The sequence below is a fragment of the Lichenostomus cassidix genome, chromosome Z (assembly GCF_008360975.1).
Source record: "Lichenostomus cassidix isolate B80296 chromosome Z, HeHo_3.0, whole genome shotgun sequence".
Taxonomy (NCBI): Eukaryota; Metazoa; Chordata; class Aves; order Passeriformes; family Meliphagidae; genus Lichenostomus; species Lichenostomus cassidix.
Window position 1 is genome coordinate 72,668,134 of NC_139511.1, and position 13,244 is coordinate 72,681,377.

General features: G+C 42.7%; 1 protein-coding gene across 5 annotated transcripts in view; it reads right to left on the reverse strand.

The window, feature by feature from the left end:
• ST8SIA5 (ST8 alpha-N-acetyl-neuraminide alpha-2,8-sialyltransferase 5) overlaps positions 1 to 9,099 on the reverse strand; it is a 69,299-nt gene extending 60,200 nt beyond the window's left edge. For 2 of the 5 annotated variants that reach the window (XM_085043684.1, XM_085043681.1), the window contains exon 1: positions 8,875 to 9,006. Coding sequence is in view for 2 of the 5 variants with exons in the window: in XM_085043680.1 (XP_084899806.1) it covers positions 8,875 to 9,014 (140 nt within the window). In the remaining 3 variants the exon portion in view is untranslated. Of the gene's footprint in view, positions 1 to 8,874 lie in introns of all 5 variants that reach the window. The other 3 variants (XM_085043680.1, XM_085043683.1, XM_085043682.1) reach the window with 3 other exon arrangements.
• Between the last annotated feature and the right edge of the window lie 4,145 nt (positions 9,100 to 13,244).

Consider the following 13,244-nt stretch of genomic DNA (forward strand, 5'->3'; position numbering starts at 1 on the left):
TTCCCAGCTCACAAACTGACCCAAAAAACAGGAGAAGGGATGCTACACTGGAATTTGGACATGAAGGAGTGAGAAGGTTGGACACTTTTGGTAGTGGGGCTGCTTCTTGTCAGCTGAAAGTGCTTGCAAAGGGATGGCCTGAAAAAGTGACTTGTGGCATTCTCAAGCTAGCCCTGCTGAAATCTTCAGACAGCATCACATCGCATCTCTCTATTTTTGCACACCGCAGGCTGGTTCTCCAACAAAGCCAGTGGAGTTCAAGTAGGCAGGAGGATAAAGAAGTGTCACACAAGTGCCCAGGACAGAAAGCCTAAGAGCTACGTAGGGATGGAGGATTTTAAGCACAGGAGAGCTGCTGCCTCGCCATGTCCCCTCAGGAGAGGCGTGTGGCCTCTGTTTCCTTGGGAAGGCGGTGAGGAGGGACCTGTGGGGGCTGTGCTGGGCTGGATGTTATGTAACCGAGCTGGATGTTGTGTGGCTGCTTGTGGGCAATTATGTACTAAGTCACAACAGTGATGCTGGAAAGCTCCAGGCATCTTCACCAGATTTTGCTGGCCATTAATCCAGCAGAAGGCTGCTAATGGCATCTGATCGCTTTCTTTGTGCTACTGCTATTTAAGGCCACTCTAAAGGGCACAAACTCTTCCCTATTATACAATGTGAGATTCAGGCAAAATAATAACCCTGGGTTCCAGAGGATGAGCTCTCAAAATGACAATAAGCTAATGAGATGTGAACTTTATTTTTTACGTCTTCAGCCGTGAACTGGAAAGGAATCAACTCATGAAAAGCAAGGATCTCTGATTGTAAATGAAGTATCATCTAGTTAGAGGGGATGAAAAATTCATCCATGGCATTCCATTAGTAAAAACCTTTAGAACAACGTTGTGGTTATGAACCTTTGCCACTGCAAAGCTCTATTGCACTGCAGCTCCTGCGTGTCCACCCAGCATTCTTGCACATGGAAAAGTTCACAGCATCCCCATGGAAGTTCAGGGCATGCCAGTGTGCAGCAGAGATTTTGATTATGGGTCGGAAAGAGATGTGCCATCAAAGGAAAATGGGCAGCCAGAGGTGTCCTTCACTCCATCCATGCAAAGAGAGCTCCCGGAGTGAGTCCAATGTAGGGTAACACAGATGTTGAACAGACTGGAGCATCTCTGTGCCCAGGAAAGGCTGAGGGAGCTGGGGCTGCTCAGCCTCCAGAGGAGCCCAGCTGAGAAGAGCCCTCAGCCCTGGCTGGCCCTGGCTGCAGGGAGCTCAGACAGGGCCAGCCTCTGCTCCGGGGGCAGCAATGGCACCAGAGGAACGGCAGGCACTGAGCCCAGGGAGCTCCCCCTGCACTGCAGGCAGAACTTCTTCTCTGGGCAGTGCCCAGCCCCTAACAGACACCAGAGAGGATGTGGAGTCTCCCTCCCTGGGGATATTCTAGACCCTTCTGAACACAATCCTGTGCCCTGTGCTGTGGGATGGCCCTGCTGGAGCAGGGAGGTGGCACCAGGTGTGACCCCCTCTGGTACCTTCCAACCTTATCTGGTCTGGGATTCTGTGAAAGAGCAAACTAGACCTGTCAGGTCCAGCTGGGCAAATTTTCAACATCCAGAATTGGTATCAAGCTTATGAGCCTTTTGGTCCATCCTTAGGGTGAAGACTTTTCGTGTGGTTATGCAATTGCCAGTCCTGGCTGTGGCAAGTTATTATGACTTGTTCTCTCCCAGCAAAAATAAGACACATAATTCATTGTCTGACTCAGAAACAGCTCACACAACAACCCACTGCCTCTGACTGTGAGTACTGCCCAAGTGTTGGCCTCACATCAGGGGGCAATAGATCTTTCTCAGAGTCTTGAGAGTCATCTATTATGAGCTAAAGCAGAGCCCAGCTACTGAGAGAGGCAAGGACTCTGCTTATTTTGACTCTCAGGCGGCTTCTGGAAAGAGTTCGCCTGACTCAGGAAGGATGTTGAGCATTATTTTAGTTAGCAAACAGATGAAGTCTCCCTGTACCTAAAGACTGTGATGTCAAAATTGGGTCACTGAGCAAGTGTCCCACTGCCTGCCTTCCTGGCTGTCCCCAGGTGGGACTAAGCCAGAAGCCCAGCATTGTCCTTCCTGCCCTGCATAAGGAAAAGTCAGGGGGAGAAGCTGGAAAAGGGCAGGAGGGTACCTGGGAATCAGAGGCACAACGATGAGTCAGCCAGACTGAAAAATCCCCCATCCTATGGAACCACCCCAGCACAGGACAAGGCTAGGAATAATGACTCAGCTCTGTCCAGATCTCTTAAAAACACACGGAAAACACATTGTAAAACACTATAAAATGGTGAGGTTTATACAGCCTAGTGAATATCTAGAGGGAAATCAAACCAGCTTGTATAGCAAGTCAGATGCAGTTTTTCATTTGGCTTGCAGTCAAAAGAAGATCAAATGATGTACCAAATCCTACCTTCACAAGTACACAGGACAGCAGTGTGGTTGAGAGTAGAATTTGATTGGAAAAAAAGGAGTGAACTGGCCATTTCAATCCCTGCTGTGAGCACTCCTGATTAACGCCAGCTGATAGTTTTAGAATAGTAGGTCTGAGGATTAAAGTATTATGTAGGCTGAAAACACTACGTCACATCTCTAAAATTACTTCTCTTTGTATCATTTAATACTCTGCATTCTCTTAGGTTCAATTCTTAGGTCCTCATTCACTAATGAGAACCCCCACCTCAAATCCAGTTAATATTTAGGGTTATTCATTCACTCTCAGGCTTCTATAAGAGATTGTGCCTCAAACTCTGCTTCATCATATTTTTTCATTTGTACTCTTCAAACCTTACCTTACTGTTTTCCCTGGGAACCAATGGAATGTCCCATATGTAGATTAAGGAGAACTACAAGCCCTATTTTTGTTTTACACTGATAGTTCTTAACATAAAATAGTAATGCAATGTCCACTCTCTCAAAACTGCAAATCATGTATCAAATATCAAAACTGCAAATAATACATTAGGCTATCAGGCTACCTTCTGACAAAAAAAAATACTGCATTAAAAAAAATTTACTCAGATATCAAAGTTCCCAATCTCAATATCCTCTCTTCAGATGTTAATCTTCCAGAGTTCAGGCACGAGATTGCTTTACCTGTCTCTGCTCTGTTTGCTGCAAATAATAGGAACTGAATTTTCTGGATGTCACATTATGCAGAAAGGTTAAACAAATCAAAAAGCATATTACATCAAAAGTGGCAAATAAAAAGTCTGATTAATGCTCAATCTTCATATCATTATTACATGTACATCTAATTAAGGATACATTATTTGCTTTTTCTGAAATGAAATCAATATAAAATAAATCCAGCTTGAAACATGCCCTGGGCCTGTTGAGAATATGAGTGTGGTGTATAAAAGCCAGAATTCTTCTGATGAAATGTAAGCTCTCTCAGTAATAGATCTGTAGAAAAGCTGCTTGGAAGACACATGATATAAACAGAACAGGCATCTCTGGAAAAGTTTCATTGCTTTTTAAGGTAGCGAGTCAAGCAAATCAGTCCTTGGGTGTGCTCGTCTGTCCCCACTGACTACAAAAAGTGCTTAAATGACCAGTTGAGAAAGGGACAGCAGGTCGAGGGAGGGAATTCTGCCCCTCTATCCTGCCCTAGTGAGACCTCACCTGCAGAGCTGCCTCCAGATCCTGCCTCCATAAGCACAAGGAGCTGGAGCTGCTGCAGCCAGGCCAGAGGAGCCATGGAGATGCTGCCAGGGCTGGAGCAACTCTGCTCTGGAGCCAGGCTGGGAGAGCTGGGGGTGTTCAGCTGTAGAAGAAAAGGGTCCAGGGACATCTGAAAGCCCCTAGCAGTACCTAAAACGGGGCTGATAAAAAGCATGGAAAGCTACTTTTTACAAGGACAGATAGTGACAGGACAAGGGGAATGGGTTTATGTCGCTGTTGAGCCGCTAGCAGAGAAAAGGACCCGGGTTCTCAGTGTGACAAGAAAAAGAGGACTTTATTATTTTGATTTCAGCTTATATAGACTTTTCAGAGGTCACCCAGATTAGTCAGTCAGAAACCTTCCCCAGGCCTGATTGGCCAGGCCTGAACTGTCCAAATCTCGAGACACTGTTTTTAATAACATCCAAACTTTATTTTTGTTTATAAAACACAGAAGAAGTTCTCATGGGAAAGACCTGTGCTAGCCACAGGTTTAAACTAAAAGAAGAGTGATTTAAATGAAATGTTAGGAGGATATTCTATCTTGCTTAGGTTTAATCTCACTTAGCTGTTGTAAAAAATCTAGAGCTCTCAACTTGTCACAGAATCACTGTGCAGTTTGGGAGGGAAGGGACCTTAAAGATCATCTCATTCCACCCTCTACTATGGGCAGGGACATTTTCCACTATCCCAGGTTGCTCCAAGCCCTGTCCAACCTGGCCTTGGACACTGCCAGGGATCCAGGGGCAGCCACAGCTTCTCTGGGCACCCTGTGCCAGGGCCTCACCACCCTCACAGCCAGTAATTCCTTCCTAACATCCAATCTGAATCCACCTCTGCCATGGGCAGGGACAATTTTTTGAAGGCAGGAACTTCTGGTGATCCTCTATTCCTACTCAGTGCCATTCAGAGAAGGCCCACCCTGGGACTGTGGCTGTTTGTTCAGAGCCTTCTCCAGTGAGGGTCCCAGTATCTCCAAGGAAATTCCACAGTTCCTCCTAAAAGCCTCTTATAATGTTGAATGAATGCTCCCATGAGTCCATTTAATAAATTTGCCTTGGAATTCCACAAAACTTCAGTAATTTGGTTCAGGATGAATTTTCTTTCTTTTCTATCTATGTGGTGCTGCCAAAAATTAATCAACACCAAGAAAATCATATAAAAAATAGTTTGATTTGTGGCCCACAAAATCTGGTAAGTTTTGTGGTCTAGGATCACAAGCAATTTGCTTTCAGCCCTAAGTAAACCCATTTTTTTTTGGTCAGATAATGAAAAGTGCTGCAGATGGAATTCATTTGCATAACTAATAATACCTCTCATTCTGTTCCAGGCCTTAAGAGATATCAAAAGCTTAGGTGAAAAGCAACAAGAGCCATGTCACTTGTGCTGAGGTCAATCTTTTTTCCAAATAACAACAAACCTGGGTTTCTGGTGGTTTTAATTCCAGAGCATACATCACCAAAAGCTGTGAATTACTCCAACATATAACACCACAGTATTTTTTGGTTTCATCATTAAGAATAAAAACTTCTTGCAAAACAGATCTACTGAGGTGTGAACGGGACAGGCATCTGCACTGCTTCAAATCTGCTCTTTGAAACTGAAATTTTTAGTATTGGGCGTCTGACTGGGAAGTGTTATCACTTTCAGCTGCAGGTCTAGGAAGCTGCCCACTCTAATAAAATTCCACCAGTTATTGCCTTATTTCCAAAATTTATTTATCCATTGAACTTGAGGTTCCTAGTCCATATATGGTTACCTTTACATCAATAACTGAATGATACTTACTTTTCAGAACAGAATGCTGCACATTTGAAATGTCATAAATTACATGACTTAAGCAAGGATGGACTATTGATAGATAAAATTACTAGGATGCTGAGAAATATACCATAATTGAAATATCAAAATAACAGAATTTTAGAGTTAACTGTGAAATGAGTATGACTGAAAAGTAACAAAGTGCTTTAAAAGAAGTTGGGAGCTACAAAATACTTACAGCTTGCCAGGATCACATGGAACATACAGTCCCTCCAACAAAGACGATAGCACACAATTTTTACTTGCGAAATCAGTTACAGGATATTGACAGGAGCAGCAGCAAAACAGGACTGATAACTGAGCACACAGTTCTCACATTGCCAGGAAAAACAGGCCAGCAGCTATTTCCTTCTCAGATCTCAAGCTAGGATATATATAACTGAATTCACAAATTAGAAATTCTCATCTGCCCAGTCTCAGAGGTCCAAAAAGTGGCATTTTGCTGAAACCACATGAGTAGCTAAGAGCACCAAAAATATTATCAGAGTTTGAATTTGTCACACCAGAACTTCGCACTTTAAAGCTGGAAGCTCCTCAGTGTTTCCGCATCCTTGCTGGTAAGACCCAGGGAGACCCAGTGAAATTGTTAGTGAGGTGGGATTTTTTTACTAATTAAAGCTGATTTTCCTACCAGAGACTGCACTGACAGTTATAATAATAAATTTAAATATTTTACAGCATGTCTTAATACCCGAATAGCAAGAGTCATATTCTTGAGAGTTTTGTAAGGCAGTTGCATCCTATTTCTTTGGGAAATAATTGGGAAGTTAATAAATGAACACTAAGGGTTAGAACTGATGATGACGGGCAAAAGTAATAAAAAGTAATTTTCTTGTTCTGTGACTCTGAATCCCATTAGAGCAATTCACCTGCCCTGCATCACCTCCTCTGGCTCACTCTTTCCCAGAAATGAACTATTGATTACACCTCTAGTCTGTCACTTTCCGTGACCTAGCAAGCCTCCCACACACCAATTTAAAAAACAATTTCCAAGTAAAAGCTGTTCTGGAAAGGAGATAGATGTAAATTCATCAAACTCAACAAAATGGGGGTTATTCTAATTCAATTCTATAACAATATTGTTTATAGTGCCAAAGCTCTGCACAAGTAGACTTGAGCTGTTTGGGAACTTGGCAACAACTTGAGCTTGTCCCTTTCTTTATGCATGGCTCCCCAGGTGCTATCCAGAGTGTCCTACCAAGGGTCAGAGAAGGAACAGTTGGCTTATTTAATGAGACAGGTGGTTTTCCATATTTCCAAGTTTTTTTCCCCATGTAAATCCTGGAGTTCTGAGGCTCCTGTGTGCACCTAATTCATCACATTCACTGTAGTCAGTGATAGATATGTAGCTATCACACAACCTTTTCAAGAAAATTCCCTGGATCTTGGGCAGCTTGATATTGTCAAAGTGCTCCCGTATCCCCTAAGGGAAGATGCTATATAAATGCAAATACTGATTATTCCCATTTATCACTTTTCCTGACAAGAAAATACTGCTGGTTTTCAATACTTTAGAAAAACACTTATGCCTGAACTATGAAGTGGACCCCTAAAAATAAGTTAATACTAAAGTAAACATAATAACAGCTAAAATTAAAATCACTCTGCAAAAGCAAAGACTTAGATTTGGATGAAACCAAAACAGGTGGTCAAAAATCCCTGCAGTCCTAAACAGTTTAATCCAAAATAGTTGCAGTCTTTCAAAAACATGATTCATATACATATTGATATGCTCTAGAAATATTAGAATTATTCTAGAAACAGGTTTAGGTGCTGCTGTAAGTTGATCCTAAACCAAGCTTATTTGGGCTCTGTCTGAAATTTGGATCATTTTTTAACAAAAATTGATTTTTTTGGTTATTGTTAATTTCCAATACTACACATAATTAGTCCATCAAATCCCTCAATCTGATGTACCTGTGGAAAAATCCTTTGAGAAGGGACCTATGTGCAATAACCTTGCTGAGCACAGGGCTAGTGAGTGGCTGGGGAGTCATTTTGTTCCTCGAAAAAATCTGCAATAGGACATGGGTGCTGCATCATCCCTCTGGAGTGCAATTATTTGCAATTACTGCAGCCTGTGTTTGTGGCTTCTGTACTCCTGCAGGAATAGCTGAGCATTCTCTTTTTGCCCATGAAACAAGCTGCATTTTCTCTGTTGTGTTTTATCTGATCTGCTCCTGGTCCATCTTTTTTTTTTTAATCTTGGCTTTTATCTTTTTCTCTCTTCCATGATGCCTCTGCACCCTTGAAAACCTGGCACGTAATTAGAGCGTGTAATGTCAGAGAGGTGCAGTGCTGCTCTCAGCCTCCCCTGCACGTGATGGAAAGATTCATTGCTGCAATCTCTCAGAAAACTGGTGGAAAGTGGATAATAGATCCTAGATAAGAGACTCACTTGAAACCAGAGAACAATATCTCGAATCTCTTTCTCCAAGGACAGAGCCAGTGTCACATTCGTGGGGTCAGGTGCCAAGACACAGGTTCCTTTTCCTCCCATTCCCACCCCACACGGGATCATCTGCCCTGCTATTTGGTTTGATGGGGTCCTGCATGACCTGCAGCCTCAGCAAACACCCTGACCACTCATCCCTGAAAACTCATGCTTGTGCTCAAATAAACATTCCTTTGATTAACTTGGCAGCATCTGCACAGTGCTCAAATTCTATTTAGGTAGCACAGGAGAAAACACCCTGCAACCCCACAGAAGTCACATTGAGGCAAATCATCTCTGAGTCAGATTAAATAGGACTTAATTTGACTTCTGATTTGTTTACACTTCATCACACAGCCAGTCTCCGTTATGATCCCTGTTTATTTCCTACTTCTTCAATTTCACACCATTCTCTTAATATACGAAACTATTATTAGAATTATTTAAGTACTCCAAGGTTTTTTGGCAACTCTCTTACCTGCAGGTGTTAGCAGCTTGCTAGCACATCTAAAGAAAGTAATCTAAAGTACACTGTGAAGTTCTGCAGGTAACTGCAAGAGATTTTTAGGTTTCAATCCCCACCTCCGGTAGCATGCATGCATCTTACAGATGTGCCATGCCTGCCTCTGAACTCCCACTTCCTGCAATACAAAGGAATTTTGCTTTAAAGAGAAAAATTACCATTTGAAAAAACCTAATTCCTTTGTGTTTGGAGTTGACTCACAGTTTTTAACCAAGCTTTCAGATTAATGCAGATCACTGTGGAGCCAGGTTTCCTGTAAAGGCTTGCAGGAATGGATCGGGAACGTGCTGAGGAGAGAACAGCACATACCCTCTGCAAGAAATCCAGCCAGACCAGGAGAGCAGCAGCAACTAGGCGTTTTGCAATCAAATTGCCCCGTTTTATTGTGATTACTGATTTACCTTCTACATATGCTGTGGCTGCCCTCCTGTTTTGCCAGGCTGCCCCTTTCTCTGTTTCTCCTCCACTGCCACTCATGGACTCCTGCTTCTCTCGCTCTCTGAATCACAGGCTGTCCCCCTCTTTCACCTCCCCGGATCATCAAGCCAGATCCAGCCTTCACCTCTGCATCACAGGCAGCTTCCACCAATGCTGGATTTCAATTTCCTCCTGATGTCAAGTTTCAGCCCAGCCCACGGCTCTTGCATCATGAGCTGGAGAGCCCTCCTATGCTCCAGACTCTGTAAGGGATGTTTGCAGGGAAGCAGCAGTTTTATTCACTCTGTACTTTATGCCCTAATTCTTTTGCTACTTTATGCCCTATTTCTTTCCCAGCTTTTCTCTCTTATGTGACAAGTAACAGCTGTTTGTGTTGGGGGAAGCCTCTTTCTTGAGCTAAATCCTTGCCTTTCCTTGAAACAGATCTTTCAGTTACTCCAGTGGCACTGAAATTCCCTGGAGTCAATAACACTTCTTGAAGGAGCATTTCTTCTATCAGACCTAATTTTTCTATCCATAAGAAACTTTTAGACCATTTTTAAAGGGGATTATTTCTCTTAAAATACCATGATTCTAAATGTAAAATTCTAAATCATTGCAACTTTTTTATGAGCGCTGAAAAGCAAAAAAAAAAAGGGGGGGGGGGTGGTTGTGGAAGACTTATTACCTGCATAATTTTTAGTTAAATGCTGAATCGGTGGAGTAATCCTGCAAACTGGCTCATGAGCAACTTGATTCAAACACTGACCTGTTTGGGGCCACTCACATAAGTATGGTAGCAGCACAAAACAGGTTAAAATTTGCAGAATGGGGGGTATTAGCTTCATATCTGATCGAGGCCAGGACTGACTGCTGCTGTTTGTTTAACACACTGCACAAGGCAGCTTTCTGCTCCTGCGAAAAGCCCCCGGGTAGATCTCCAGTGAGACTGAACACTCACAGCAGATTGCTGATGACTTCTGGAGAAATGTCCCTGCCTTATCAACTCTCCATCACATTTTGCTCTGCAAATCACATTTGAAGTTTTAAAGCTGGATAGTGTGAGCTTGATTACAGACGCTCATGCAGGTAAGATAGGGACAAGAAGTTACATTGCAGGACTACCCCATTTCTCATACAATTCTGTACCAGATCCCTGAAATTCTGTAATAATTCAGAAATTTACTTAACCTGCTAAGTCAAGTAAAGAGAAATACTTTCCCCAAGCTCTGAACAACTCGCTCCGTTTAAAACAAACCACCACTAAATCTGGACTAAAACAAACCACCACTAACTCAGTGGAATTAATGGCTGTACCATATTCCAGCTTTCAGAACTCCCACACCAGACATATTTGAAGGATTCCATGCAAGATGTGGGAATAGGAGAGATAAAATTTTGTTTCCTCACACGGAAAAGGCAGTAAAAAGAAAGGGAGAATAATATTTTCGTGCGATCCTGAGGATCAAGGAGAAATGGCAAGTTCAGACTGAGTACCTCAGGAGTAGCAACTCATGGAGAGTTTTATCTCAAAGAAACAAAGCAGATCAAAAGGCACTGATTTCAGAAATGCTGTAAATGGTGCATGCACAGGCTACTGAAGAGGCCTCATGCTTCTGAGCGGGGAGAAGATGAGGTCCTCCTGCTTCCAAAAAATATGGTTATCAACACAACAGTATCTATTGTCACCTTTAGAAAACCTTGCTGTGGTTTTTTTTCTCTGGTTGTGAAACAGCACCCTGGCCACAGAGGAAAAACATTAAAACACAAAATACCCTAAAAACTCAGCACATGGAGAGTGCTAATAGAGCACACGCTCGTTGGGAAAGCAAGATGATGCTGCCACTTTGCTACTTATGTCACAAATGACATTCCCATAGACGCTGCCAGCTCTGCTCTGCTCAACATTCGGGAAATGAAAGCCAGCTTTCTGTCAAGAACACAGCAATGATGATGATGATGAAACCCAAATCCTTCAACTAGCATATAGAGGAACAACGAGGGCACTGCAGCAGGGCAGATAAACAATCTGATGGATTGAGTGGCTCTGTGTGCTCCACTGACAAGTGATGATGCTCACAAGTCACTGCCTGGAAGCACAGCTCGAATTCCTCTTGATAAGAGAATCTGCAGTATTTGTTTTGCAGCTGCTGTGCATGAGTTTGATTTAGTTTGCATTGCTCTGCATTTTCATCCTCTGGGGGCAGCAGCCATGAAGGGGATAAGGTAAGAGAAGTAAAGGAAGAAGAGAGCTGGAGGTACAGCTACTTTCTGGGAGCCGAGTGAACAACTCAGTATTTCAGCCTTGTTACAGCCATTCTACAGCCACACTGCAAAGCTGGCAGGTTACAGCCTTGCCCAAATAGGCCTCCTCAATTTACTTTCAGCCCTGCCGCCAAACACAGCTTGAATTTGCTAAATGTTTGGGTACCGCAGTGTAGAAACCTAGTGGAGAAATATCCTAAGTGCAGGGAGCTTTGTAAGGGGTTCATTTTGCTCCAAGGGATTTTCTGCAGGCAGAAATCACAGAGGGCAAGAGCCTAACAGGATTTTTGAAAAGGACTGGACAATGGAAATACGCACAGTTGGGTTAGAGGTAGCAGCTCTAGAGATAATAATGTGATGTTTTGGGAGAGATACAACCCCCTTCATCTTCAGAACAGTGTCAGAGCAGAAGCCAGTCATTAAACTGCTTAGGATTACAGATGAACTGCCCTGCATGAGCTTCTTATTTCAAAACTGCCATGTGCCCAAGATTTGTGAGTTTTTCCTCAGAAGCCACAAGCAACAGCCTCACTCAGAAACTGTACTGTGCACTGACCTGATACTGAAATATGAGACTGAAACAAATACAACTGCTTTTTGCCATAACCTCTGAATACACATATGTCCAAAACATTTCACCACAACCCACAGTAATTAAGGCCCTGGCGATAAAGAAGCTCACTGTGCAGTCCTAGGCATGCCTGGCCAAGCAGAGGGGAGGATGACAGGGTCTCAGGTTGTGCTAAAACTTCAGCAGCATCATGCCCTGAAGAGTGGACTGAGAAACTCAAACAACAAACAATAAATTCTGAATTGCAATAATTCCCAAGCAATCAACTCCAAGGCTTCCTAGGAAGGAAGCCCTGAGACCAAGTCAACTGCAGGTCAGTGTTATTGCAGGGGCATAAAAACTGCCTGAGGACTAGCATTGTTTTCTTTCAAGATGGGGAGACATTCCTTCCCCTGGAATTTCAGCATCCTGAAGACTCCGTTAGGGCTATTGAAATCCAAGCCTCTACAAACTCTTCAACATTATGAGAGTGGGTCAAACAACAAGCGAGGAAAATTTTAATACCTTTTCTCTGTTCTGGGGTTTTCTCTGATGTGGGACCTGATGGTATGTTTGAAGATGGATGAGCACACTATTCTTAGACACAAACAGAAAAGTTGAATACACATTAGAACAATCATATTTGCCAGAGAAGACAAGAGAAGGAAAATTCACAGTCAGAACTGGAACATTATTGCACCATATGCTTTCCAACAGCCAAGCACAACAGGGGCTCTGCACAATCCTTGCCTTACTGCACCCTGTTGTATTTCCACCTGGAAAGACATATGGCAGTGCCTAGGAGAGAAAATGTTCCTTTTTCTTTTTTTTCCTAATGTTAATGTTATTTCCCAGCTTTAAAGGAACATTTGATTATGAAACATGCTCAGCACAAGGATGAAAAAAATACTCCTGTCTTTTCCCACTAATGACAAAAACAGATCAATTGACCTGTTGGTATTATGACCAAATGAAAACTTGAAGGAATGGCTTGGATACTTCTTCAACTCATGCATCACTGACAAAATTGCCTGCTCTGCAGAAACCTGGTGCCTCACAGTTATGGCAGGGACACTAAAATGTGTCCTGGGAGAGTGACCTTATAAAAATCATCATTCTGCTTATAAAATGAAAAGCACTGCTTTGTAAAGAACTGACCATGAACAAATATTCAGCACTACAGGAGTTGCTTTTACCCCTGATTACAGTTGGTCTTAAAATGCCATTTTTTACTGTGAGCACATTCAACATTACAGTAACCTGCTTATGACTGCTGCTGGGTGAGGGAAGCAGTAGTTATGTTAAAAGATGTAGGAATAAGAGACTACACAAAAAGCTCTTATAACTACCCTATCATCACTCGGGTAAGCAGAGTTATTTCAACTGTGGTGTTATTGTAGCAGTAATGCTTTTCACTTCCTTTCGCAGTAGCTCTGAGAGGTATGCTGATCACTAGTGCTAGAAGAGGGCTATATTAAAAAACAAAACCAAACCAAACCTTCATAAAGGTGATTATTACAAGCCACACCGCCCCATACC